This window comes from Sceloporus undulatus, chromosome 2, assembly GCF_019175285.1.
Source record: "Sceloporus undulatus isolate JIND9_A2432 ecotype Alabama chromosome 2, SceUnd_v1.1, whole genome shotgun sequence".
Classification (NCBI taxonomy): domain Eukaryota; kingdom Metazoa; phylum Chordata; class Lepidosauria; order Squamata; family Phrynosomatidae; genus Sceloporus; species Sceloporus undulatus.
Genome location: NC_056523.1, coordinates 3,169,158 through 3,196,402, shown reverse-complemented (window position 1 = coordinate 3,196,402; position 27,245 = coordinate 3,169,158). Strand labels below are relative to the sequence as shown.

The 27,245-nt window shown below is 43.8% G+C and overlaps 2 protein-coding genes across 7 annotated transcripts in view; one reads left to right on the top strand and one right to left on the bottom strand.

Annotated features, from left to right (window-relative positions):
* Window positions 1-1,683: 1,683 nt before the first annotated feature.
* Window positions 1,684-17,898, bottom strand: LOC121922969 (zinc finger protein 883-like). Of its 3 annotated transcripts, XM_042452985.1 has the most exons (7): window positions 17,841-17,898; window positions 15,656-16,183; window positions 14,596-14,722; window positions 10,979-11,049; window positions 5,064-5,193; window positions 1,985-3,242; window positions 1,715-1,769 (listed from the first exon to the last, which is right to left on the bottom strand). In XM_042452985.1, exons 2-6 carry the CDS (start codon window positions 16,079-16,081, stop codon window positions 1,993-1,995), a joined length of 2,004 nt encoding a protein of 667 aa, XP_042308919.1. In that variant the 5' UTR covers window positions 16,082-16,183; window positions 17,841-17,898; the 3' UTR covers window positions 1,715-1,769; window positions 1,985-1,992. The 3 variants fall into 3 exon arrangements, with proteins under 3 accessions (XP_042308918.1, XP_042308920.1, XP_042308919.1); XM_042452984.1 differs by having other exon boundaries at window positions 1,684-3,242; XM_042452986.1 differs by having other exon boundaries at window positions 1,684-3,242; window positions 15,683-16,183.
* Window positions 17,899-17,985: 87 nt separating this feature from the next.
* The window catches only part of LOC121922963 (zinc finger protein 436-like), a 34,816-nt gene continuing 25,556 nt past the window's right edge, over window positions 17,986-27,245 (top strand). For 2 of the 4 annotated variants that reach the window (XM_042452969.1, XM_042452967.1), the window contains exons 1-5: window positions 17,986-18,060; window positions 20,071-20,215; window positions 21,449-21,535; window positions 23,893-23,979; window positions 26,372-26,458. In XM_042452969.1, coding sequence (XP_042308903.1) covers window positions 20,120-20,215; window positions 21,449-21,535; window positions 23,893-23,979; window positions 26,372-26,458 — 357 coding nt within the window. In that variant the 5' untranslated portion in view covers window positions 17,986-18,060; window positions 20,071-20,119. Of the gene's footprint in view, window positions 18,061-20,070; window positions 20,216-21,448; window positions 21,536-23,892; window positions 23,980-26,371; window positions 26,480-27,245 lie in introns of all 4 variants that reach the window. The other 2 variants (XM_042452966.1, XM_042452968.1) reach the window with 2 other exon arrangements.

Genomic DNA, 27,245 nt, shown 5'->3' with positions numbered 1-27,245 from the left:
AAATACTGATAAATTTATACATCTATTATCTTTTGAATTTAAACCTTTAATGTTCTATGAGAAAACTCTGAATACCATTCTAAATTATATATACTGTATTTGTATTATTTCTCTTTAAATTCTTAAATTGATCAGAGTGGTTTGTGAATCTGAATCCTCTCTCAGGCTCAGAGGAAGCAAAGGCAAAACCCACAACCGGGCTTAAATGGGCTGTTCTGTTCCAGTCCTAGTGTGATGTACAGTACTTGTTTGAGTACAAAACTACATTCTATTTGTCCTTATCTAGTTAATAATAATAAATAATAAAATTTTTATTTATACCCCGCCCTTCCTGCAATCAGGGCGGCTTACAACAGAGATTAAAACAATACATACAATACAAAAGATTAAAATACCAATACATCAAACATTCAGTAAAAATAACAGACAGAAAAGCCCCATAGCCCAACCTCTTGGCCACGAAAGAGGAGGGAGGCCCACAGAATTTTATTCGGGGAATGCCTGTTGGAACAGGAAGGTTTTCAGATCCTTCCTGAATTGGGCCAGGGTGGTAGTCGAGCAGAGCTCAGTGGGCAGCGTATTCCAAAGGGCTGGGGCAGCCGTGGAGAATGTCCTCCGTGTGGTGGAGGCTAACCTAGCCCCAGGCACCTTCAGTAATTGCTGCCCAGACGTTCTGAGGGTGCGAGGCGGAATGTACGGGGAGAGGCGGTCCTTTAGGTATCCTGGGCCCAAGCCATTTAGGGCTTTATAGGTAATTACCAACACCTTATATTGAGCTCAGAAGCAGATGGGCAGCCAATGGAGGTCTTTCAAAACCGGTGTTATATGGCTGGTCCTGGGAACACCAGTGACCAGCCGGGCTGCCATATTCTGCACCATTTGCAGCTTCCGAGTTTGGTATAAGGGTTGCCCCATGTAGAGTACATTGCAGAAATCCAGTCTCGAAGTTACCAGAGCATGTACAACAGTTTCTAGGTCCCTCTGGGCCAGGTATGGGCGCAGCTGGCGAATAAGCCGAAGCTGATAACAGGTGCTCTTGACCGTCGCATTCACCTGAGCTGTCAGGTGGAGCGACGAGTCAAGAAGCACCCCCAAACTGCGCACGGAGTCCTTCACAGGGAGCGTGACCCCGTTCAGGACAGGTGGAACCACCGCCATTCCTGGACCAGGAGAACCTATCACTAGTACCTCCGTTTTCTCTGGATTCAACTTGAGTCGGTTTTCCCTCATCCAGCCCATTACTGACTCTAGACAGGCCACGAGAGGAGAGACGCCATCCCCAGTCACTGCATCAGTCGGAGACATAGAGAAAATAATTTGGGTGTCATCAGCGTACTGAGGGTGGCCAAAATGGTGAAGGGTCTGGAAACCATGCCCTATGAGGAACGATTTAGGAAGCTGGGGATGTTCAGGCTGGAGAAGAGATGGTTAAGAGGTGTTATGATAGCCCTTTTTAAATATTTGAAAGGATGTCATACTGAGGATGGAACAAGCTTGTTTTCTTCTGCTGCTGTGGAGAATATAACATGGAACAATGCATGGAAGCTACAGGAAAAGAAAAACATTAGGAAGAATTTCCTGACAGTAAGGGCTGTTCGACAGTGGAACACACTTCCTCAGAGTGTGGTGGATTCTTTTTCTTTGGAGGTCTTTAAACAGAGGCTAGATGGCCATCAGTCAGGGATGTTTTGATTGTGATTTCCTGCATGGCAGGGGGGTTGGACTGGATAGCCCTTGTAGTCACTTCCAACTCTATAATTCTATGATTCCTGCAGAAAAATAACAAAAACAAGAACATCTCACCCAGTGAGCGGTAAGGAACCTGACACACCCCCTTCAGTGGCAGCTAAAAGCCGAAATGTAAGATGCATTAAATTTACAAGCTTTGAAGCAGAAATATCAGCAAATTAGATCATAATAAAGTGTCACAAGACACAATTTAAATGTATGATGGTTTCTTTCACAAAGAAAACATTTCCCATACCACTGGCCTTAGGATGTTTTCTCTCTAGTGTGGACTCTCTGATGACTTGAAAGGTGTGAATTCCGAGAAAAGCATTTCCCACAGTGCTGGCATTTGTATGGTTTCTCTCCTGTGTGGACTGCCTGGTGCCTCGCAACAGCTGACTTGTACGCAAAACCATACCCACACTGCTGGCATTTATATGGTTTCTCTCCTGTGTGGACTCTCTGATGCCTCAAAAGGATTGACATGACAGCAAAACATTTTCCACACTGCTGGCATTTGTATGGTTTCTTTCCATTGTGGACTCTTTGATGCTTTGATAGGTTTGAGCTGAAAACAAAACATTTTTCACACCACTGGCATTTGTATGGTTTCACTCCTTTGTGGCCTCTCAGGTGACCCTGAAGGTATGACTTCTGAGAAAAACATTTTCCACACTGCTGGCATTTGTACGGTTTCTCTTCTGTGTGGACTCTCCAATGGGATACAACATGTGACTTCTGTGTAAAACATTTCCCACACTGGTGGCATGTGTATGGCTTCTCTCCTGTGTGGGCTCTTTGATGGGTCAAAAGGACTGACTTGTGAGCAAAACAGTTCCCACAGTGCTGACATTTGTATGGTTTCTCTCCAGTGTGGACTCTTTGATGCTTTGAAAGGTCTGACTTCTGAGTAAAACATTTCCCACACTGCTGGCATTTGTATGGTTTCTCACCTGTGTGGATTCTCTCGTGAGTCATAAGGGTAGACTTGGCAGAAAAACATCTCCCGCATTGCTGGCAACTGTATGGTTTGTCTCCTGTGTGGACTCTCTGATGCTTCAAAAGGCCTGAAAGGAAAGCAAAACATTTCCCACACTGCTGGCATCTGTGTGGCTTCTCTCCTGTGTGAGCTCTTTGATGCGTCAAAAGAACTGACTTCTGAGCAAAACATTTTCCACAGTGCTGACATTTGTGTGGTTTCTCTCCAGTGTGGAGTCTTTGATGCTTAGTAACGTCTGACTTCTGAGTAAAACATTTTCCACACTGCTGGCATTTGTATGGTTTCTCTCCTGTATGGACTGTATGATGAATTGCAAGTTTTGAACGGTAAGCAAAACTTTTCTCACACTCCTGGCATTTGTATGGTTTCTTTCTTGTTTGGGGTCTTGTGGTGATCAGAAGGTGTGAATCATAAACAAAGCATTTCCTTTGGTCTTGCCACCTGTATGCTTGCCTTGGTATGCAGCTCATAAGATGCAAATCAGTGCATACATTCATCTTCTTCCCGTAATCTCCTGTGAAGGACAAGACACAAAGAAGACTGAATCCCAACATTCAGCAAGGAAAAAGTTCTGGGAACAACAATGGAGCTAAGCAAGCTCAAAATCCCAAAAGAAAAGCAACATCAGGGGAAGTCAAACTATTGTATCTTTCCCCCATTACTGGGCATTACTCCCAATAGCTAAAAGAATCCACTTGGTATGTCTAAAGAGAAGGACCTGAGGAGAAATAGCTGTCTGGGAAGTCATCCTTTCTTGCTTTGCTTTGGTCCTTTCTAGAGGTACCTCTTTGTCCAGAGTGTGTTAATTTAACCATGATGGAAGCTTCAATTAGGATAAGGGAATTGGAATTCCAGGTTATCATCTGAGAACTTGATGGATAAACCAGGATTGGGACCCAGATTTCAGTAAGTTTAAAGGCTACAAAGAACCTGTCAGGCTGCAAGAAAGCCAACTTGGTGTAGTGGTTTGAATGTAGGGCTATGATCCTGGAGACCAGGGTTCAAATCCCCACTCAGATATTGAAACCAAATGGGTGACCTTGGGAAAACACACTCTCACGGCCTCAAAGGAAGCAAAAGCAAGTCCCCTCTGAACAAATCTTGCCAAAGCCCATCAAAGGTTCCCCTTAGGGTTGCCATAAATTAGAAATGACTTGAAGGCATAAAACAACAAATATTTGGAGCATGTTCTTCCTCCAAATGTTCCTCAATGCCCCCAAGAGGAGATGGTGGCAATTCTGTTGTTTCATAGCAAAAAATAATATATATATATATTTTAAAGTTCCACCATTGCTGCAGGGAGCAATGCGCCTTGTTTCCAGGTAGAGACATATTCTGGGAAAGAGGTGTGTATGGAGTGTGTGCTTTGTTTAAAAGGAAATTGGGCTTCTTTTTGTCAACACTCCCACAGCAGAAAACAGAGTGATATGGCTGAAGGTGTGGAGTGTAGCTTCTGTCCCCGTGTGTGTGTGTGTGTGTATGTGTGTGTGTGTATAATGGAGCTGATATTAACACCAAGATATAATTTTTGTACTTTTTTATATGTTAATATCCTGACTAACTAATACACAGTCTTATCCTGACTCATATATTCCCTTCTGAATAAGATTTCTTTCTTTAATTGTCCTTCTTGTATGTCCATTTTCTACTAGCAGATGTTTTCTTTCCCCTCTTATCTTATTTTTGTTTTTCTTTTCTTTTCTTAATTGTCGCTTACTTTCCTGTCCCCTTAGTTTTGATGGATGTTTATGTGGCCACCAGACCTCTTCACTATCTATCCTTATTATAAGACATTATGGTGGCTGAATTAATAGCAGGACTATTTTTCAGACATGCACTAGTTGTATCATTGAGCTGTTTGCCTGATAACTACCATGAGCTACATGTAGCGGAACCTCATCCCTTTACATGTGGTTTCACAGCTGACATATCTTTTATTTAAAAAAAACAGCTCTAGAGAAATTTTGCAAATACATTTATTGAAAGGACACTTGATCACAGAATTGATCACAAATTGGTAATCACATAGAGGAATGCATTCATTGTTTGGGCCTGAATTAAATTTTGAGCCCCTGCTGGATAAGAAAGTGAAATTAAAAAAAATCTAAGTCCTGCCAGAGCAAGCAGTAAGACTGGCAACATCCTATGGATCTGGGATTGGCAGTTGAGAGCTGAATTTAAAATCCTTAGCTAAAGATCTCTAGTTCCTCACTAAATTACAAATCCCAGGATCCCCAGGATGTTGCCATGGCAGCTAAATTATGAAACAATGCTTTGTGCAGTGTGAAAATCCCTCACTCTTCCTAGGAAGTGCAACGGGTTCAATGTTTTTTACCTAAGGCAGACATATTCTCGTAGTTTTCCATCATGACCTCCATGTACAATGATCTTTGGTTCTCATCCAGCAGGTTCCATTCCAACTCTGTGAAATACACAGAATACTCTGTGAAATCCTCAAAAGTCACCTGCAAAAGAAAAGCAGCCCTCATTCAGACAGAGACTCATTATCTGTAGAGGAAAATCATGGTGCATCCTAAGCAGTATTGCATTGTTTTGGAATACTGTATTTTCTGGCGTATAAGACTACTTTTTAACCCAGGAAAATCTTCTCAAAAGTCAGGGGTCGTCTTATATGCCGGGTGTTTTCTTATAGGGCAGGTACTGAAACTTCCAAGCCAGACTGGGAGAATCTGCGGTCACTGCATATGGTGGGGGGAGTTCAAAAACGGCCACGGCTGCATCCCCACCGTATACAGCGACCGTATGAAAGCAGCAAGGGCAGCACTGTACAAGTACAGTAGAGGAAAATCCACTCACTAGGATTTGTGCAAAGAAATGAATTAACGTGTTCCTGATGACGAGGTGAGGGGGTGTCTCACTGGGAAGGTGTAAGTGAAGGGCAAAGCAAGCTGCAGGCGTCCGGGACACCTGAGGTATGGAGAAAGAGCCATGTTTGCACTACTGTTCTGATAGCCTTGGAGACAGGGATGGCTGGGCCGGCAGGGAGAGCTGACCAATCCAACCAGGCTTTGTATACAAGTTTTCCTGCTAAGTACCTGCATGTCATAAGCATTTGAATTAAAATTACTATATTGAAATCAAATTTGACATTTTTTAAATTTTAATTTGGTGTGCATTGGAAGAGGGGTAGTCTTATACGACGAGTATATCCCAAACTCTATATTTTAACTGGAAAAGTTGGGGGTCGTCTTATACGCCGGAAAATATAGTATCCTCTTTTCATTAATTCACTGCATTTTTAAGATTAGTGCATGCAGGTTATAACCTGAATGAACTAACCTTCTCATGTAAAGGGAGGTTTGATTTAACCTGACAAGGCTCTACCACCACCAGAATCCCAATTGAGGACATCATTGCCCAGGTTAAATCTGCCCTCCACAATCTCCCAGAGGAGGAAGTGGAAGAGATAAGGGGACAAACAGCAAGGATTCTGTGCAAGGGAATACCACTACCCAGCAACATAACCAAAATAGAAAGAAAAGCCATCAAGGACCTCAATTCAGACCCAGAAATCATCATTCTCCCAGAAGACAAAGGCAATGCCATGGTAATAAAGGAAACAGAACAATACAAACAAAAAATCAAGGAACGCTTGTATCCTGAAATCTACAAAACACTGAAACAAGACCAGACCAACAAAATAACCAGAAAAATGAACACCCTGATCAAAAACTTGCCAATGGCTGTGCAAATATGAGGCTCTCCCACCAAGACTGTATGGACTTCCCAAGATCCACAAGGATTCCATTCCACTCCGACCCATAGTGAGTACCATTGGATCTCCACATATGACTTGGTCAGGACATTACAAGTCCACATAGGGCAACTCCTTCACTACATCAAGGACTTAGTACACTTCACAGAAAAAAACCCAACTTCGAGCTCAAACCCGGATGTGGTATCCCTGTTCACCAAAGTCCCCATAATGGACACTATTGCACTCATCCAACAAATTTTTCTGGGAGACATAACAGCCAGGCTTGTGTCAGGAACATCTAGAAGGGACCATATCACTCCAGTTTTGAGGTCCCTCCACTGGCTGCCTATTGGTTTCCGGGCCCAGTACAAGGTGTTGGTTATTACCTTTAAAGCCCTAAATGGCTTGGGTCCAAGCTATCTCAGAGACCGCCTCTTCCCATACAATCCTCCCCGTGCTCTCCGGTCCTCTGGGAGGAACTTATTGCAGCCTCAAAAATCAAGGCTTGCGGTGACCTCCCGGAGGGCTTTTTCTGCTGTCACCCTCAGGCTCTGGAATGACCTGCCGGACGAGATCCGTCAATTAATATCTTTGGACAGCTTCAAAAAGGCTGTCAAGACGGATCTCTTCAGGCAGGCCTTCCCAGACTAAAATATCCCAGCCTCAGGATCTCCCCCCTCCTCAGTAATGTCTCCAAAGCCCTCTTTTCTTTTTTTTTCTTTTCTTTAGAACTGAAGTTTCATTGGTTTGTTGGTTGGTATTATTTTGTTTAATTTATTGTTATTTTCAACTAGTTATTGTGGTTTTACATTAGATATGTTGTTTAATAACTTTTTAAGGGGGGAGGGAAATACATTGTTTTTATGCTGTATGTTATTTTAATGTTGTTAAACCGCCCGGATTGGTTCGCCACAGGGCGGTATATAAATAAAAATTTATTATTATTATTATTATTATTATTATTATTACTTGTTCGAACATTGCCTCACCACAAGCTATTTCCAGTGGGACAATAGATTCTAAAAGCAGAGAGATGGGGTAGTCTTGGGAAATCCTCTGAGCCCCGTAATAGTAAACTTTTACATGGCACAGTTTGAAAAACAAGCCCTGGAAACAGCACCAAAAAAGCCACAAAATGGTTCTGATACCTGAATGACACTTTCCTCATTTGGAGCCACGAAGAAGAAGATCTGACAGTGTTTTTGAATCATTTGAACAACATCCACCTGAACATCCAATTCACTATGGTGGGAAAAAGGAAGGAACATTGCCATTCTTGGATGTCCTGGTCATCCACAGACCAAACCAACAGTTGGGTCATACAGTATAGAGGAAACTTACACACATGGACAGATAACAACACAAAAAATTTGTCAGCCAGGACAAAAAAGAAGCACAATAAAAACACTGGTAAACCATGCAAAAAGGATCTGCAAACCCCAGTTCCTGGAAAATGAACTGAAGCACCTAAACTGGGCTCTGCGGACCCACAAAAAAACCACAGGACTGAAGAAGAACAACCACCCAAAGGGAAGGCATGTTTACCATACATCAAAAGAGTCAAAGACAGAATAGGGAAACTAATGAGGAAGCACAACCTCTAAATGATCTACAGACCAACCAAGAAAACCCAGCAAATGCTGCACTCAGCAAAGGACTGGAGAGACCCTCTCACGGCCGTAGGAGTCTACCACATACTGTGCAGCTGTGGACAAGTCTACATAGGGACCACCAAACACGGTGTGCAAACACGAATCAAGGAACACGAGAGACACCGCAGACTGAGTCAGCCAGAAAAATCAGCAATAGCAGAACACCTTATAAACCATCCTGGGCATAAAATGCTGTTTGAAAACACTGAACTTCTGGATTATGGCAACAACTATCAGGTCAGAATACACAGGGAAGCCTTTGAAATCCACAAACACCTGGACAACTTCAACAGGAAAGAAGAAACCCTGAAAGTAAACAAAGTTTGTCTACCAGTCCTGAAAAACCCCAAAATCAAGGCTCAGCAAATGCAAATGAGAAACCACCCAGGCTCAGGAGGATTAATTAAATAGACATTAATCCTCCACACATATCCTCCCATCCTGAAGCATTGCCATTCACCAACAGACCAAAACACAGATTAATATGTAAATCACTATCTTTCAGGCAACAGTATATATACCCCCTACACCTCCATGCCACCCATTTCTCTGAAGATGCCAGCCACAGATGCAGGCAAAACTTGAGGAACAAATTCTGCTAGAAGACGGCCTCATAACCTAAAAAAAAGACACAAAAGGATAGAGGTGGATAACATGTGCACACACTTCTGTGGTCTTCCATCGATTGCCAAAAAGACAAATAAATAGCTATGAGAGAAAATCAAGCTTTGATTTTCACTAGAAGCCAACATGACTAATTTGAGGCTATTGTATTTTGGACACATTGTGAGAGGATATGACCTCTTCAAAAGACAATAACAGTCAGAAGGGAAAGGGGGAGACCCTAACACAGGTGGATTGGTTCCATCTAGGAAGGCAAGGTGCTGAGCTTGCTAGATCACAGAATTGGAATTGACCACAAGGGCCATCCAGTCCAATCCCCTGCCATGCAGGAACTCACAATCTAAGTATATCCCCAACAGATGGCCATCCAGCCTCTGTTTAAAGACCTCCAAGGAAGAAGACTCCACTACACTCCGAGAAAGTGTGTTCCACTGTCAAGAAGGTTCCTCCTAATGTTGAGCTGGAATCTCTTTTCCTGTAGCTTGCATCCATTGGAACAGCAGAAAACAAGCTTGCTCCATCCTAAATGTGACACCCCTTCAAATACTTAAACAGGGTTATCATATCACCTCTTAACTGTCTCTTCTCCAGGATAAACATACCCAGCTCCCTAATCTGATCTGAGGAGGTCTGTTAATAACAGGGTGTCCTTGAGGTCTCTCATTCACAGAGCCCTCTAGGCTGAAGGCAACCTCTCTCTGGGGTTACCCACAAGATTCAGCCTTAAGGCAAGGACGGGCATCCTGTGGCCCTCCAGATGTTAGAAACTCACTGATTGGATTTGCTGATGGGAACTACAGTCCCTCAACATCTGGAGGGTCATAAGATGCCCATCCCACCCAGAGAGAAACAATTGCAAGCCATGGAGCAAACTGACACAGAGCTCCCCTTCCTTCAGCTTTTGGAGGCAGCCCGTGGCATGAATTGTGGAAAGAGCTCCAGCAGCAGAGCTAATCTTTCAGCTCAACGGATCAGAGTGTATATACATAGACCAACAAACATCCACAAACACAAACAGGAAGAAACTCTGCTAGAACATGGTCACATAGCCCGAAAAACCCACAAAAAACATGAAAAGAGAGCTAGGCAATATAGCCTAGTAGGAAAAGCTGCCCTTGATTTTTGCTGTTATTGTTTTTGGTAGTGTGGGAGCTACTACAGCATGAGGAGGAGGAAAGAGATCTTCCACTAGGGAAAAAAACACCTTTTGTTTAACAAGGTAAGGAAGTGATTTTTTAATGGGTTTTTCGGGCTATGTGGCCATGTTCTAGAAGAGTTTCTTCCTGACGTTTCACCAGCATCTGTGGGTGGCATCTTCAGAGAATGCTTGCCTGGAAAGGAGTTGGGTGTATATATATACTGTGTGACCTGGGAATGCAGGAGTGATTTGCATGTGGATTGTTCTGTTGCTAATGGCAGTCCTCAGGCTGGGAGGGAATGCAAAGGAGGATTAACGTCTGCTTGATTAGTGCTCATTGTCTGTTGGGAAGCCCCTGACCCTGGGAGATTTCTCATTTGCATTTGTTGAGTCTTCATCTTGCTATTTTTCAGGACCGGTACCCAAACCTTGTTTACTTTAAGGGTTTCCTCTTTCCTGTTGAAATTGTCCAGATGTTTGTGGATTGTGCCCAGAATTGCAGTGTTTTCAAACAGTATTTTTTGCCCAGGATGGTTTGTAACATGTTCTGCTACTGCTGATTTTTCTGGCTGGCCCAGTCTGCAGTGTCTCTCATGTTCCTTGATTCAACTCCTGTGGCTGTAAGAGGGTATCTCTGGTCCTTGGCTGAGCGAAGCATTTGCTGGATTTTCTTCGTCGGTTTGTAAACCATTAGAAGGTTGTGTTTAAAAAATAGCAAGACTCAACAAACGCATCATTCTTTTCCTGCCCCCCTCCCCCCTCCATTAGCAGATGGTCTTCCCCTCCCCCCTACCTGAAACCTTGAAGTAGGCTTTTTGCACCCAAGTGCAAACTATACCTGGGTTTACATTGTTTTTTAATGTTTTAAAACTGAGTATTCAAACATCTGGGCCAGAATAGATAAAATGTCAGTTTGGGTTTCTCTGTTATTCTTGTTTTACAGATCTCAGTATCTGGCCATTGGAAAGATAAAGATATTTGCAATTTTTTTTACAATTTTTAAAAAAACCAAAGTAAGCTGAAACAAAATTCTGGCCTAGCATTCAGAGGGATGTAATCTGGGAAAAGAGGACCTCAGGCTGCTCAAGTCCTCTTGTTCCAGGAATCCTGCTCCTTACCTGATCTGATTCTGGTCCATTGCAAAGAGGAAGAGACAACCGAGTCCTTGTTGATGGCATCATTCCAGCTTCTGGGGAACAGATCAAGGATGTTAGTTTGGCTAAAAAGTGTGCTGGAACATATTGAGCTGCTCTTCTTTTTCTGTAGTTCAGGAACCCATCCCTATTCTTTCCATGTGATTTGTGCCACTGGTACCAAATTTTCTGATAAAGAAGGAATGCCCTGAAATACATGACATTTGTTCGTTGAGGTGTACCTATATTTTGCTGGAAGTCTTGGGACACTAGAACACTTCCAGCCCAGGAAAATACAGAGGGTGCTTGGATAATGTGGTTCTGAGGCTAGAGAAAATCTAATTCTAGCCTCCAGGGAGCACTGAAAGTGTACTGGGCCACCTTAGGGCACCTGCACTCTCTGACCCTAACCTACCTTACAGAGTTGTTGTTGTGCAGACAAAGGAGGTAGGTAGAAAGTCAAAACAGACTTGAGTCCCAGAGAGCAAAAGCCAGGTATGAATAGAAAAATACAGGAGACAAGATATGCCGTGTATGTCAGGGATGCTTAAACGTCCACATTTGGAGATGAGTATGACCCATGCTGTTCATCTTTTGGGTTGAATAGCAGTGTTTGGTAGCGAATGTGCAACTACATGGACAATGTGCAATGGTCCTGCAAGCACACCAGACAACAATATCCCACTGTTTCCAGAGGGCCCTGGGAGACAGTAACACAATGCAGTAAAATGTATAGGCAAGAGGAAATTCAAACCCTGGTTTCCAGAGTTCTAGTCCAATGCTCAAACCATTACCCAATGCTGACTCCCAGAGTCATGTTAGAGTTGTGATAAGTCAGCAATGACTTGAAGTCACATGGCAACAACAACTAGTGATATGGGGGTTAGGATATTGGACAGGGGCCTGGAAAAATCCAATTACAGTTCCCACTGAGCCACCAAATTCACTGGGGCACCCCAACCACTCTCTCTCTCTCTCTCTCTCTCTCTCTCTCTCACAGGCGCACACACTGACTCACTTCACAGGGTGGTTGTCATGAGGATGAAGTGCCCTTGAGTTGTGGGGAGGCCACATTTAGGTAAGAATATATAGCTCAGGGGCATCAAGATAGTACAAAAATTAACTGAAGGGCTGCTAGAAATAATCAAGACAATTCAAAATTCTATGCAACACACAAATGAAAATGTGTAACTGCTTCACTTCTTGCTTTTTTTGGAAAGATACATTATTATAGTTGTTGTGCCAGCTAGACATTTTTTTCTTTATAAAAAACATTTTATTTACATAAAGATAAAACAAAGATTCCATTTCGCCATGTTAGGGATATGAGCCCTTTCATGGTTTCAGAAGATACATTGAGAAATTATACAAATATGTCAATTGTTACCTTAAAATCAACTCTCAACTCCATACATTGTATTGTCTTACTTCTCTCCCCCCCCCCGTTTACTATTTTCTTGTTACCTCGAAGTATGTTACTAATTAAAGACCTATAGTACATAAAGTTACATAAGATGTGTTTGTCATATTGCCATCTGCACCTTTTATTGGCTATACCTGCACTTTGCCAATATCAGGTCCCACTCTTTTTCTATTATTGTAGTGTCTTTGTGAGATAAAAGACTGTTAAAATGTTCATCTCCCTCATTTCAAAGACTTTCTCCCACCATATTTCAAGATTAGGCATCTCATGATTTTTCCAAAATTGGGCCAATGTGGTTCTGGCAGCTGTTAGCAAATATAATAAGATTCTTCTGTGCTTAATCTTTGTGTGGGAAGTTTATCTAGGATGTTAAGCAATCAACAATCTCCTGCCGTTCCTTACTTGTTTGCTAGTTGTTTACAAAGTTTACTAAGTTAAATCCACATGGCAGCCGCCATTTTCTTAATCAGTGGTGATTGAAAGTCTCTAGAAAAAATTATAAATTGGTTGTTTCTGCTCAAAAATTACAATGAAAGTTTCTTACTTGTTCTTTTAAGCTACCAGGGTCCACTGTCAATCTCCTGTTTGCTGAGAGAGAAACTTTTAAGAACACGTTCCTCTCCCTCTCCTCCCCAACCCTCCGAGTGAGGAGAGAAGAGAGGAAAACAAGAACGAGTCTGTTGTTTTGCAGATCTTCTTGAAACTCTGTGGATCTCCTGAAGTCCAGAGTAGTTGTGTTGAGTGTTGATTCAAGGTATTTTAATAAGTCAGAAGCTACAACTAATAACAGTCTAAAAAAAAAAAAAGGCTGGCTGGACTCAGTGCCTGAAGGCCGCCATTAGCGAGCCCAGCTGCTCTGCGGTCTGTTCCCCGCAGCTGAGAGAATCCTTTGGATCTCTCCCTTCGGTGCACTCAGGCCCCCGTTGAGCCCAGTGCCCTGGTCCCTTCGCCAAGATTGGGGGGGATAAGGAATACTCCTTACATGCTCACTAATGTGATCACCTCCACAGGAGCTCTGTTGGAGGCAACCTCTCATCTTGCCATCGCCGCCAGAAGTCGCCGGCTAGATATGTTTTTTAAGCTGGATAGTCCAGTAACCCAAAATCAAAACACCATCTTTTACTGATTTGCAGATGCTTTCTTTATTGGTTTTTTTGTTTTGTTTTGTTTCTGTAAAATCTTTATAACACTAATTACACACACACACACGCACACACCACTGAACACAATGCGACAGAGACCCCACATCAAGGGTGGAAAGCATAGCTCTCTGAATGTGGAGATATGCACTGAAGGTACAACACAACCCTGGTGTGGAACTGCAGTCTTTTCGCAACCAGATGCACACCTACAGATGCATCTGGAAGCCCAGTGACCCTGCATGAAATATTATACTTCTATAATCTGAAGCTGAGCATGGATGTTCTGTAAAAGATCAAAAAGTCCAACTCCTTTCATAGGGGAAATCAGAGCTAGTGTGCTGTAGTAGTTTCAATGTTGGTCGATGACCCTGAAGAACAGGGCTCAAATTTCTATTTGGCCATGGAGATTCCCTGAATGACCTTGAGCAAGTCACACTCTCTCAGCCTCAGAGGAAGACAAAGTGAAATCTCCCCTAACAAAATCTTGCCAAAAAAACCAATGATAAAGTTGCAAACTTAGGTTGCCATAAGTTGGAAACGACTTAAACGAAGGAGCCCTGGCGGTGCAGTGGTTAAATGCTTGTACTGCAGCCACTCACTCACAAACCATAAGGTTGTGAGTTCAATCCCAGTCAAGGGGGCTCAAGCTTGACTCAGGCTTGCATCCTTCCGAGGAGGTCGCTAAAATGATTACCCAGCTTGTTGGGATTGGCAATTAGCTTACATTTGTAAACTGCTTAGGGAGTGCTTAAGTGAACTTATAAGCGGTACAGAAATGTACTTGCTATTGCTATTAAAGGCACACAAGACACACAGGATTTTGGACAGAGAGTATTCATCCATACCGAATTCCTGCTCTGCCATAGAAACCCCTGGGTGATCTTGGGCAAGTCACTTGCTCTCAGACTCAGAAGAAGACAAGGGGAAACGTCTTCTAAACAAATTTTGCCAAGTAAACCCTGTGATAGGATCACCTTAGGTTGCCATAAGTCGGAAATGACTTGAAGGCACACAACAACAGCAAAGAGACTCCTTACCTTGTAATGAGGCTCCTCCATCAAACTCCTCCTTGATCACCCTCCATTGGGGACTCTGCCTGGGATGCAATGGAGCTTTCTCATCCACAGGAAATTCAGGCTTAACTTCTACCAAGAGATTCTTGACCTGAAACAGCAGTGAGCATTCAAGACATTAAATCTGGAGAAGGATGAGAAGTTTTGGGGAAGGAATTTCGACTTGTGTGGTATGAGACGTCCACCCATAGCCAAGCCAGGAAAAAGCCAGCAGCTCATAAATCCTACTTGAAAAAGTGGCATACAAAATTAGAGCTGAAAAAATGGGATACAGTATGTCACTTGTGTTAATATTTGGTATAAGTTCATTGTATAAGTTGGAAGACAAACAATTCCATGGATCCCACAGCAAGAAAATCTGAAATTCTGGAAAACCAGTTGACTACTAATAATGGAAGTCTTCTCACAGACCCATTTAAACACACACACACACAATGTGTGTGTGTGTGTGTGTGCGCGCGTGTGTGTATGTGTGTGTGTGTGTATATATATATATATATATAAAATAAAAATTACCTACCGCTACTGTATAGATATGCATAACTGTATAGTCTATGGCCACAACACTGTTGTTAGTAATTTGTTGGCTTTAGAAGAAAAGTAGCATGAAAAGAAAAAAGTAGCAAAGGTAAGATTATTTCATCCCTTAGACTAAGAACTGGCAACTTGTTGGAGTGGGTGGAAGTCCATTCCACTCCTGAACCCATCAGGGCCAGACTTTGCTACTGGAGTCACCACAGGGAAATGTCTGGTCATGTGGCAGTGCCATCAGAAACCTGGCACTTCCTTCGAAAACCTGGCACACAGAGAATATACACATGGCTTTGAAGTAGAATCACCCTTCTCAAGAGGCCTAAAAAAAGTATGATTCCACTTCATCCCAAGGCAGATCCTCCTCACACTTCTCCTTATCAAAGCCAAATCTGGGGTCATCATATTTCAGCAGCACCACCTCAGGTGGCATTTGCCCCCAAGGGTCATGAGAGGCTAAAAAAAGGACAGCTCAGAGCCAGACCCTGCTCACCTTTACACCAGGAGGAAATGCTCTCACCTGCTGCTCTTTCTGCTTCTTCTCTGCCTCTGCCCGACTCAAGAGGAAACCCTCTGCCAGAGCCACCGCCTGGGAACAGGTCTCTGCCCCACATTCCCTGACCCAGTTCTCCACCTCCGAGGGCAAAATGGTCAGGAACTGCTCCAAGATCACCAGGTCCAGGATCTCATTTTTTGTATGTTGGTCTGGCTTCAGCCACTGATGGCAGAGATGGTAGAGTTGGCTGCAAACCTCCCGGGGCCCCTTGCCCTCCTTGTAGGACAGCTGCCTGAAGCGCTGGCATTGTGTGTCTGAGCTGGTAAGTTCCTCACTCCGTGTCCTCTGGACTGTCCTCTCCCAGACTCCTCCACTGCTCTCTGCACTGAGGCCATCAGGACCAGATGAATCTGGTTTATCCATCTATGTTTTGTGTTTTGTTTTCTCCAATGAAGGCACAGGTTGAATCAAAGTTATTCCTCCTCTCAGGCCAAAGATGTCCTTAAGATGCTCTGCTGCAACACCCTACAAAATCAATAGATTGTTGTGTTATTCTAAATCAGTTATTAACCATCAATGTACACTGTTGTGCTAAGAATTATTACCCTGGTTCAGGTACTCTAAAGACACTCAATCCTGTCTGATCTTGGAAGTTAAGCAGGGTCATCCCTGGTTAGTACTTGGATGGGAGACTTGAGCTTCCAACTTGGGTTGGAAAGTAGTAATTATAGCCAGAATTGGAGAGATAGAATCATAGAGCTGGAAGAGACCCCAAGGGCCATCCAGTCCAACCCCATTCTGCCATGCAGGAACTCTCAATCAAAGCATACTTGACAGATGGCCATCCAGCCTCTGTTTAAAGACCTCCAAGGAGGGAGACTCCACTACACTCCAAGGAAGTGTGTTCCACTGTTGAGCAGCCCTTACTCTCATCTCTTTGTAAGCACAGGAAGAAGGAAGATGTATCATCTGTTTTATCCTGAAAAGACACACAGGAATCCTGCAGTGCCTTTGAGACTCTGAGGAAGAAAGAGTTTCTGGCAGAGGCTTTCATGGATTCCCGTCTCCTGGATCAGATGCAAGTTGATCTCATGAAACAGGCAGAAGAGCTGGATGAGGCCCCCGAACCTTCAACTCAAAATCCCTTCTTCCCTGTTAGTCTCAAAGGGGCTACAGGATTACTTTGTGTCTTTTCACGCTTAAACAGACTAGTCCCAGTGAAGGCTTCACAAACCCAATTTGAAGTTCAGGAGAGTGCTGTCTGCGGAGAGGTTTTCCTTTTGGATTCCCCCCTTCTTCTCAATGCTCCCCCTCCTATTGCCGCATGTCTCCTTCCCTCATGGCCACTGGTCAGCATGGCTCTCTGTGACTTTCCAGCCAAAACCAGAGACAGGAGGGTCCCTTCTCCATCCCAGTGTCTTGGGAAGACAGGCAGCGTGGGGTGTGTCAGGTGTGTATGTGTGTGTTTTCTGTTACTCATAGCCTTCTTGGAGGGCTTTCCCCAGGGGTCTCTGGATAGGAAGAGAAACCAGGAGTGGGTCCAGTCTGGCTCTTCTTTTCCTTTTACATGAATCCCTTTCCCCTGCCCCTCTCCCCAGAGCCCCAGCCCAAGGCAGAGGGTGCGCTTTAGGCATGCACCCGTGGGGGGCTTATTTGTACAGTGTGCATATAGCATAGCAGAAGCAAGTGCTCTTGTCCCTCCCCATTCTCGGGGGCTAGGGGCACATGGCGAACATGGAAAAACTGCAAACAACAAAAACACTGTGCTTTTACCTGAGAGGACACCTCTCTAGGAACCTCTAGGTCCTCCTGGGCAACTCTGTGGCCAACATCCGACAGACACTGACCACAGAAACGCACTGGAGGAGCTACAAAGGCCCAGTAGAGTGTTCTCTCTAGGAATAATCTCTAGGTCTTTCAGGGCAACTTTTAGTTAAAGTTGACCATAGAGTTTGAGCTGGAGGACCTAGATATTCCTAGAGAGGCCACATTAACACTTGCTTCCTGTTCCATCCCCAACCAGGGCCTTCTCTGCTGCAGGGGCCCAAAGGGAGGGACTCCTCCTCCTCCTCCTGCTGCTGCTGCTACTAACAGCAGGGCCACTTGGCCCCTTCCTCCCCAGGGCCTCCCTTCCTTCTGGGGCTGCTTCTCCCCAGGGGCCCCCAGTCCTCCTCTTCCTTACCTGGAGCCTCTGAGGGGTTCCTAGGGGAGACTGAGAGAGCCCCCTCCCCTCCTGCCTCTGGGGCCTCCAAGCAGCGAGGTCCGCTTCCTAGAGAGGCAGGGAAAGAGTGAAGCGGAAGGAGAGCGAGGCAGCCTCTGACCTCACTTCCGGCGGAAGGGAAAAGAGAGAGAGAAAGGGGGCTCCATCTGATGGAGGTTCAGTGAGGAAGAGGCAGAAGAAGGTGAGAAGGGGGTCTTCCGCTCCAAAAACAACCCCTTGGAGCCTCTTTTGGGGGTCTTTGGGCCCCCAGATATTTGGGGAGGGGACTGAGGGGGGAAGGGGGTCCTTACTTGGGGCTGAGTGGAGGGGGGCTTTCCTGGGGGGGGGCTGTGATGGGGATCCAGGGGGCAGGAGGGACATGAGGGAAAGAGAGGGGGGCAGAGGAGAGGCGATGTGGGGATTTGGAGGCCTCCATGGTCCTAGGAACCGGCGGGGGGGGGGGGGGGGGGGGCCCCCAGAGACCCAAACAAGTGCCTTCCTTCCTTCCTTCCTTCCTTCCTTCCTTCCTTCCTCCTGCTGGAGGTTGCAGCCCTGGCTTTGCCTGAGGGCCCTGGATGAGCGCAGGGAGGATCCAGGCTCCCTCCTTCCTGGATGACGGTGAAACGGGAGATGTGTCCAAACTGGAGCCATCCTTTGATAGGGAAGATGCCCCACGCAGCCTCTTACGAAGGTCCAAAGCACGCGGCAGAAGGAATCCAGTTTGAGACCGCTTCACCTGCCCTGGCCCAATGCTGGGGGATTCTGGGAACTGTAGTTCATGAGAGATGTATTCTTCTCTCTCAGAGAGCTCTGGGGCCACAATAAACTACATTTCCCAGGATCCCCTAGCACTGAGCCAGGGCAGTTAAAGCCGTCTCAAACTGGATTCTTTCTGCCGTCAGTTTTGGACCTTAGTAAATCTAAATCCCCTTCATTTTTCAAAATGAGTGTAGGCAGATCCTTGCCCAGGAGCTCTGCCTTCCTTTACTGCTTGGTGATCCTGCCCTGTGTGGCTCTCTCTCCTTCGCCAGCAGCTGTTGCAAAGTCTCTAGTTCCTTTTCCCCCAGAAGACTTTTTATCCCAAACTGACAACGTGTTCATTTAAAATGAAACAGCAAACCTTGTATAAACAAAGAAAAACATTTTGAACCTTCTAGAGACCAAACTCTATCTAGGGACATTTTCATAAATTTCACCTGATCAAGGTCCCTAGTTGCAACCGAAGCCTCAAAACAAATGGGAGGATGGGGAATCAGCATAAAAAACAAAGCGCATGTTTAGTCTGCTCTAGCTGTCCATAATGTCAGAGAGACACAACACAGTCCTTCCTATAAAGAGAACAAGACCAAGAACCGCAGTGATCTGTTACTGTAGATAGTCTTGCCTTCCTTTTATATAGTTTTTAAAAATGTTAGGGAATTAAATAAATGAACACTGTGTCTTTATTCATAATTCTATAAAAAAGATACAGTCAGCCCTTAGTATCCGCGGGGGCTTCATTCCAGACTCACCCACTCCCCGCAGATGAGAAAACCATGGGACTTCATGTCTCATGGTTTTCAATGGCAATGCGTGCATGGGCAGCAGTGAGGCTTGCTGTCTGCAGATGCTTAAATCCGCAGATGGCAATCCCACAGTTGAGGAGGGTGGGCTGTGTTCAATCTTTTGCTCCCCCAGCTTCCTCCATTTTTCCAGGAATAAAAACCTTTGGGGAAAAAACTTTTAAAAAGTGTATTCCCTCCTTAAGTATATCCAGTCTCCTACCATCCCTATCCCCCAGACCTTCACATTGCTAGTTACGAAGCATTCCCAGAAACATCCCTTTGTATGTGTCCACCATGTGTGCAAGCTGGGCACAGGAAAAGGCCGACTCAGTGGCAAAGTTCACATTTGAGTCCAGAGGGTTCTGGGTACATTTCCTTGGAAGAAAAGAGGTCCTTACCTGAAACTCCAGAGAGCTACTGCCGGTCAGTTACTGTTGAACTATATGGGACCAATGGTTTGGCCTGGAGTAAATCAGCTATGTTGCTGGCCAGGTCCAATGGTCCAGAAGGGAATACATCCCATTTCCCAGAAGGATTTCAGGAGATGCCAGTAATACGAGAAAACAAAAAGGGGACATTTTTAATCCAAAAAATATAGTGTAGAAAAGTTTAAAAATAATAATAATGTGACACTTCTGCTGACTAAAACCTACTTGTTTCACCCACAGATGTTCCACTAGTAGAAGAGAGAACCCCCGCCCGGCCCCCTCAGTGGAGATGGAAACCCATCAAGAAATGCCTCTGTGCTCCATTTCCTCAGCTCCATGCCCCAAGGAGGCACCACCTGTCCTAGAAAAGCAGCCACCAGCCCAGGTATCTCCTGAACATGAGAACTCCGAAGACACTCCATTCCTCCACCTTGCCAAGAAACAGGGGATAACAGCTATTTGTGGGGAGGGGACCCTCCAAGAGCGGGACAAATTTGTCCTATGTGTGGAGGATGCCCAGGTGTGTAGAGAGGTGTATTAAACAGAGAGTCTGTGATCATCTAGAAGGCAATTCCATAATCACAAAAAGTCAACATGGGTTTCAGAGTATAGTATAGTATAGTATAGTGTCTAGATCAAGGGAAGTAATAGTGGCACTCTGTTCTGCTCTGGTCAGGCCCCACCTGGAATATTGTGTCCAGTTCTGGGCACCGCAATTCAGAAAGGACATTGAGAAACTGGAGCGTGTCCAAAGGAGGGCGACAAAAATGGTGAAAGGTCTGGAAACCATGCCCTATGAGGCAAGACTCAGGGAGCTGGGGATGTTTAGCCTGGAGAAGAGAAGGTTAAGAGGTGATATGATAGCCCTGTTTAAATATTTGAAGGAATGTCATATTGAGGAGGGAGCCAGCTTTTTTCTGCTGCTTCAGAGACTAGGACTCAGAACAATGGCTGCTCAATTGTGGAACACTCCTCTTCAGAGTGTAGTGGAAACTCCTTCCTTGGATGTCTTTAAACAAAAGCTGGATGGTCATCTGTCGGGGATGCTTTGATTGTGATTTCCCACATGGCAGGGGGATGGACTGGATGGCCCTTGTGGTCTCTTCCAATTCTATGATTCTCCTTTTCGGAAATCTTCCAGGACAGGGGGCAGTGGAGGTCCAGAGTAGCTGGGAGTGTCTCATGCAGCAAAAATAACATCCAAGAGCTTGATGGCACCGAAGACTAGCAAGAGTTACTTGGCAGAACTGTCTGGGCTCTAGTCCACTTTCTCAGATGAATGGATGGGGAGTCACTTTGTACACATGTCTGAGGGGGTGGATTACAGTCATGGAAGCTCATGTCAAATAAAACTAGGTAAGTCTCCACGGTGACCCTAGACTCTTATAAGATATTATTTCTTATTTCATTGTCTGAATTTTTTCCCATGGGCAAGGTTTTGGCTTGATATGTGCTTTAAAAATACATCATTGCACTTATAATTGAAATCTGACATGGAAACTTTCAGAAGTGCCCTTTCCAGAGAACTAGTCAAATCCATACCCACCCAGTGCTATTACTGGTATTCAAGATCTTTGTTAAAATCTTTTGCCTTAATGGCATACCTTCTTGTACTTAGGAATCAATGGGAAAACCATCTTCTAAAAGACCAAGAGGAAGACCGAAAGGAAGCACAAACAAGAGTCCTTCTCAAGCGGCTCAAAAGGTGAGGTTATGCCAAAGTAAAAGATTTGCTTGGATTATTATCCATTCATTTTTTAGTAATCACAGATTTCATATATATGCAGAGTTTGTGCTGTTTTAATATTGTTTCATGTTGGAATGTTGTAGGAGAATTCTGTATTTTAGGGACAGTTTTCCTAGAATCATAGAATCATAGAGTTGGAAGAGACCGCAAGGGCCATCCAGTCCGATCCCCTGCCATGCAGGAAATCCAAATCAAAGCATCCCCGACAGATGGCCATCCAGCCTCTGCTTGAAGACCTCCAAGGAGGGAGACTCCACTACACTCCTAGGAAGGAGTGTGTTCCACAGCCCTTACTGTCTTAAGCTTTAAGAAAGGAAGAACTTCTGGAAATGGAACAATGGAAATAAGCAAGCTTAAGACCTGAACAAAAAGCAACATCAGGGAAACAGGAGCCATTGTGCCCACTACCCTCCACTCATGGATATTACTCACAAGAGCTCAACAAAACCACTTAATATATCTGACAAAATGGAGCTGGGGACAAAAAGTCACCTGGGAAGCCACTGCTTTAAGGCCCTCCTTTGGTCCTTCCTGATGGTATCTCCTATCCAGAGTGTCAAAATAACCATAACAATAACTTCTCTATGAAAGGATGAGCAATAGAGCTGGAATTCCAATGATAGAATCATAGAATCATACAGTTGGAAGAAACCACAAGGGCCATCCAGTCCAACCCTCTGCCATGCAGGAACTCTCAATTAAAGCATACCCGACAGATGGCCATCCAGCCTCTGTTTACAGACCTCCAAAGAAGGAGACTCCACTACACTCCAAGGGAGTGTGTTCCACTGCTGAACAGCCCTTACTATCAAGAAATTCCTCCTAATGTTCAGGTGGAATATCTTTTCCTGGAGCTTGCATCCATTGCTCCGGGTCCTGTTCTCTGGAGCAGCAGAAAACAAGCTGGCTCCCTCCTCAATATGACATCCCTTCAAATATTTAAACAGAGCTATCATATCATCTCTTAACCTTCTTTTCTCCAGGCTAAACATCCCCAGCTCCCTAAGTCATTCCTCGTAGGGCATGGTTTTCAGACCTTTCACCATTTTAGTCTCCCTCCTTTGGACACGCTCCAGTTTCTCAATGTCCTTTTTGAATTGTGGCACCCAGAACTCGACACAATATTCCAGGTGGGGCCGGAACCAAAGCAGAATAGAGTGGCACTATTACTTCCCTTGATCTAGACACTATACTTCTGTTGATGCAGCCTAAAATCGTATTGGCCTTGTTAGCTGCCGCATCGCACTGTTGACTCATGTTGAACTTTTGGTCTACTTGGACTCCTAGATCCCTTTCACATCCTATATCTGTGCATTTCATTTTTTTCCCCCCTAAGTGCAGTACCTTACATTTCTCCCTGTTGAAGTTCATTTTGTTAGCTGTGGCCCAGCTTTCTAGTCTATTCAGGTCATTTTGAATTTTGATCCTGTCCTCTGGAGTATTAGCTATTCCTCCTAATTTGGTGTCATCTGCAAATTTGATAAGTATTCCCCCAATTTTGTCCTCCAAGTCATTGATAAAGATGTTGAACAGCACTGGGCCAAAGACAGACCCCTGTGGGACCCCACTGATCACTTCTCTCCAGGATGAAAAGGTGCCATTGTTGAGCACCCTTGGGGTTCATCCGGTAAACCAATTACAAATCCACGTAACAGTTGCCTTGTCTACCCCACATTTTACTACCTTGTTTGCAAGAATGTCATGGGGAACCCTGTCAATATACCAACTTTTTAAAAAAACAACTCTTTATATGCATATACGTTTCTCCGTATTCAGAACTGTAATTAGAAGAAATAACTCTTTCCTACTGTGAAACTGGAACATTCTGCATGTCTTTCTTCAAAAATTAGTTGGAAAGCGTATGAAAGTACAAGCTTTTCCTCAATTTTGTTTTAATAATCCCATGGTCAGGCTATAACATTTTACGCCCATTAATGGTTCTCCCCCCCCCTTTCCTATTTTTCTTCCATGATTATAATGGAATCACTCAGGCCCCATACAGACAGGCCAAAATAAAGCTGCTTCAGGTCACTTTGGAGGTATGCTGTTGAAATGATGTATGTGTACTAAGAGTCTGGAAACTGCGCCAAAGCCACAACCCAGTCCTAAGGATTTGAGTGCAGCTTTGGCGTGGCTTCTGGACTCTTAGTAGGCATGCATAATTTAAACAGCATACCTCCAAAGTGATCTGAAGCAGCTTTATTTTGGCCTGTCTGTATGGGGCCTCAGTGCCACAGTTGCATTTGTGTTGTTGTTTGTATTTAGGAACTTTGCTGCAATCCTTGCTTCTCAATAGCATGTCTTCCTATATTTAGGAACCAGCAGGAGAGCCATCTCCTAAAAGACCGAGAGGTAGACCGAAAGGAAGCAAAAACAAGAGTCCATCTAAAGCAGCTCAGAAGGTGAGATTATTCCAAAACAAAAAAAATTGCTTGGATCATTATCTACTCATTAGCCAGTAGCCACAGAATTTAACCTACAATTGTCCCTCCATTTGCGCAGACTTTGAATCCACATCCCTCACTTATTTGCGAGGGGCAAACGGAGGGACTTAAAATGGGGCACGCTGCTATTCAAGCCAACAGGGCTTGAATATATGTGGATTTCTGGTTTTTTTTGGGGGGGGGTGTTTCCGGAATGGATCCCCCACGAAAACAGAGGAGCGACTGTGTTTAACTTCTGCTGCAGAGGCTGTGGTATTTTAATATTATTTTGTAATGGAAAGTTGTAAGAGAATCCTGGATATCTTAGGGGCAGTTTTCCTTAGTTAATTTTTAAAACAATTAAACCTTTATTTACCTGTTTGTTCTTCAGTATTCAAAGCTGAACTCTAGAAGAAATCTTTAGTGCTTTAAAATTAGAACATTCTGAATATCTTTTCTTCAAGGTTTCTTATCACAGGAGAGGAAATGAGCAAGCCATCAGGTGAGAGGGGAGCAAGAGAGGAGGAAAGCCCAGCGAGCCGATGAGAAAGAGAGAGAGTGTGAGTGAATGAATGAAATCAGGATGAGCATATGAGCGGAAAGAGCCCTTTTTTTTTTTGTGGCGACAGCCCAGAAGCAATTTGTCAGTACAGAATTGCTGAAGAGGAGACAAGGGAGACTTAAGAAGCAGCCACAAGCCAGTATATCTCACCTCTCTCTCTCACACACACACATACATTCTTCATTCAACCTAAGGACCCATAGGTGTGTGACTGATGAAGCGACTGAGTGATTCAGGTGCACACATACCTGGCACTTAGGAAACTGTTGGGCTTTTAAGTGACAATTGGTGGTTGTGCTGGATGTTTGTTGTTGCTGCTCTTGTGATGGCAGGTGTGGGCTCAATTTGTTGGCCTTAAATATTTAAGGTTCCCTTTAAAAAAAAATCCTGCATTTTATTACTTCAACAGCCTCCTTTAATTCAAGTGAAATGTACAGTATCTGGAATTTGGATCTAGGTTCTTTTTTGCTTTGTAGTACATATATTTTATTGAATAAATATTTGAAATCTGGGAGCTTAATCATATCCATTTAAATCCCATTACTCTTACAATCATACAGTTGGAAGAGACCACAAGGGCCATCCTGTCCAATCCCCCTGCCATGCAGTAACTCTCAATCAAATAATCCCCGACAGATGACCATCCAGTCTCTGTTTAAAGACCTCCAAGGAAGGATACTCCACTACTTTCTGAGGGAGTGTGTTCCACTATCGAACAGCCCTTACTGTCAAGCAATTCCTCCTATTGTTCAGGTGGAATCTCTTTTACTGTATCTTGCATCCATTGTTCTCTAGAGAAGCAGAAAACAAGCTTGTTCCATCCTCAATATGACATCCCTTCAAATATTTAAACAGGGCTATCATATCACCTCTTAACCATCTTTTCTTCAGCCTAAACATACCCAGTTCCCTAAGTCTCTCCTCATAGGGCATAGTTTCCAAACCCTTCACCATTTTAGTTGCCTCCTATGGACATCATCATCATCATCATTATTATTATTATTATTATTATTATGTTATTTATATAGCGCTGTAGACATGCTTCAGTTTCTCAACATCCTTTTTGAATTGTGGTGCTCAAAACTGGACACAGTATTCCAGGTGAGGCCTGACCAAAGCAGATTACAGTGGCACTCTTACTTCCCTTGATCAAGGCACTATACTTCTATTGATGCAGCGTAAAATCGCATTGATCTTTTTAGCTGCTGCATCACACTGTTGACTCATGTTCAACTTGTGATCTAGTAGGACTCCTATATCCCTTTATACTTGAATTGTTTGAATCTTAGGCACCTTTAAAATTTGCATTCATTTTACTAGAATGTGGTAAAGACAGCTCCCACTTCATGCTTCATATAATGCAGAACATTCTAATATGTCAGAGAAATGGAAAATGATTACTACAGAACACAGCAAATCTCTCCCTTGTAGCTTTAAGAAAATAACGGCTGTATATATTTTAAATCAACTTAGATGTTTCTTGTTGGTGATCTGCATCTTATGTCATTGTATTTATGTGGCTGTTGATTATGAAAAGTCCTGAAAATTTAGAAAATCAATAGTCACTCTTTAAAAATAAATTTAGTTGGAAAGAGTCTGAAATACAAGATTTCTCATAATTGTGTTACATAAGTCCAGTGGTCAAGATACAGCTCTCTCATTAATAGGTCTGTCCCACTTTCTATTTACAGTATTTTCTTTCAAATTTAAAACTGAGTCACTTAGTGACATAGTTGGATTTGTACTGTTGTTTGAATGTAGGAACTTTGTTAAAATCCTTGCCTTAATAACATAGCTTTCTGTGTTTAGGAACCAACAGGAGAACCATCTCCTAAAAGATCAAGAGGAAGACCGAAAGGAAGCAAAAACAAGAATCCATCTGTAGCAGCTCAGAAGGTGATTATTCCAAAGCAAAAGGTTTGCTTCGATTATTGTCCACTCATTAGCCAGTAACTGTAGAATTACATGTTTTAACTTTTGAACTAAACTGATGGTGTAAATTGATACTCGGCATCTGAGTTAGGCTAAATGAATATCTTTTTTCTGAATTTCACAAAACAATATATTATAAGAATGTATATTAAAATGCCTGCATTGAAAAATGCACACTGAAATATACACTAAAACTTTTCATGTAGAGAAAGTCCTGCTACCTGATTGCTCCCAATATGCATGTTTGTTTGGAGTATTTATAACCTGTTCTCCAGCCACAAAGGCCCTTAGAGCAGCATACAAAGGGTTATTTAGATGGTCCCCACCCTCAGGCTTACAATCTAAAAAGATTTGACACAAAAGGAGAAAGAAATGGCAGTTGGGAAGGGGATCAGGCCCAGCCATTCTTCTCTTCCTCTGAGGCCTGGACCATGGCAGATGGACTGGAGAGGGACCTCAGAGGGAGAGAAGAACTCCTTCTTAGTCTAGATTAGGCCTGATGGAGCTGATGCTCTCCCTCTGAGCCAGATAGTTTCAGATGCAATGGAAGGAGGGCTTCTTGGTCTAGGTTAGGCCTGATGGAGCAGTTTTTCAGTCCCACTGAAAAGTGCACTAGGTGAAATAATGCTCCTTTTTAGATGTGTCCCCACCTTCAGTTTACAAAGTTGCAGCAGCGGAGCCCACGGAAGGGCTGCGGAGTTCCCAACTCACTTTCTGCTCCTGCCCAACCAGCCAGCCACTCACACATCCT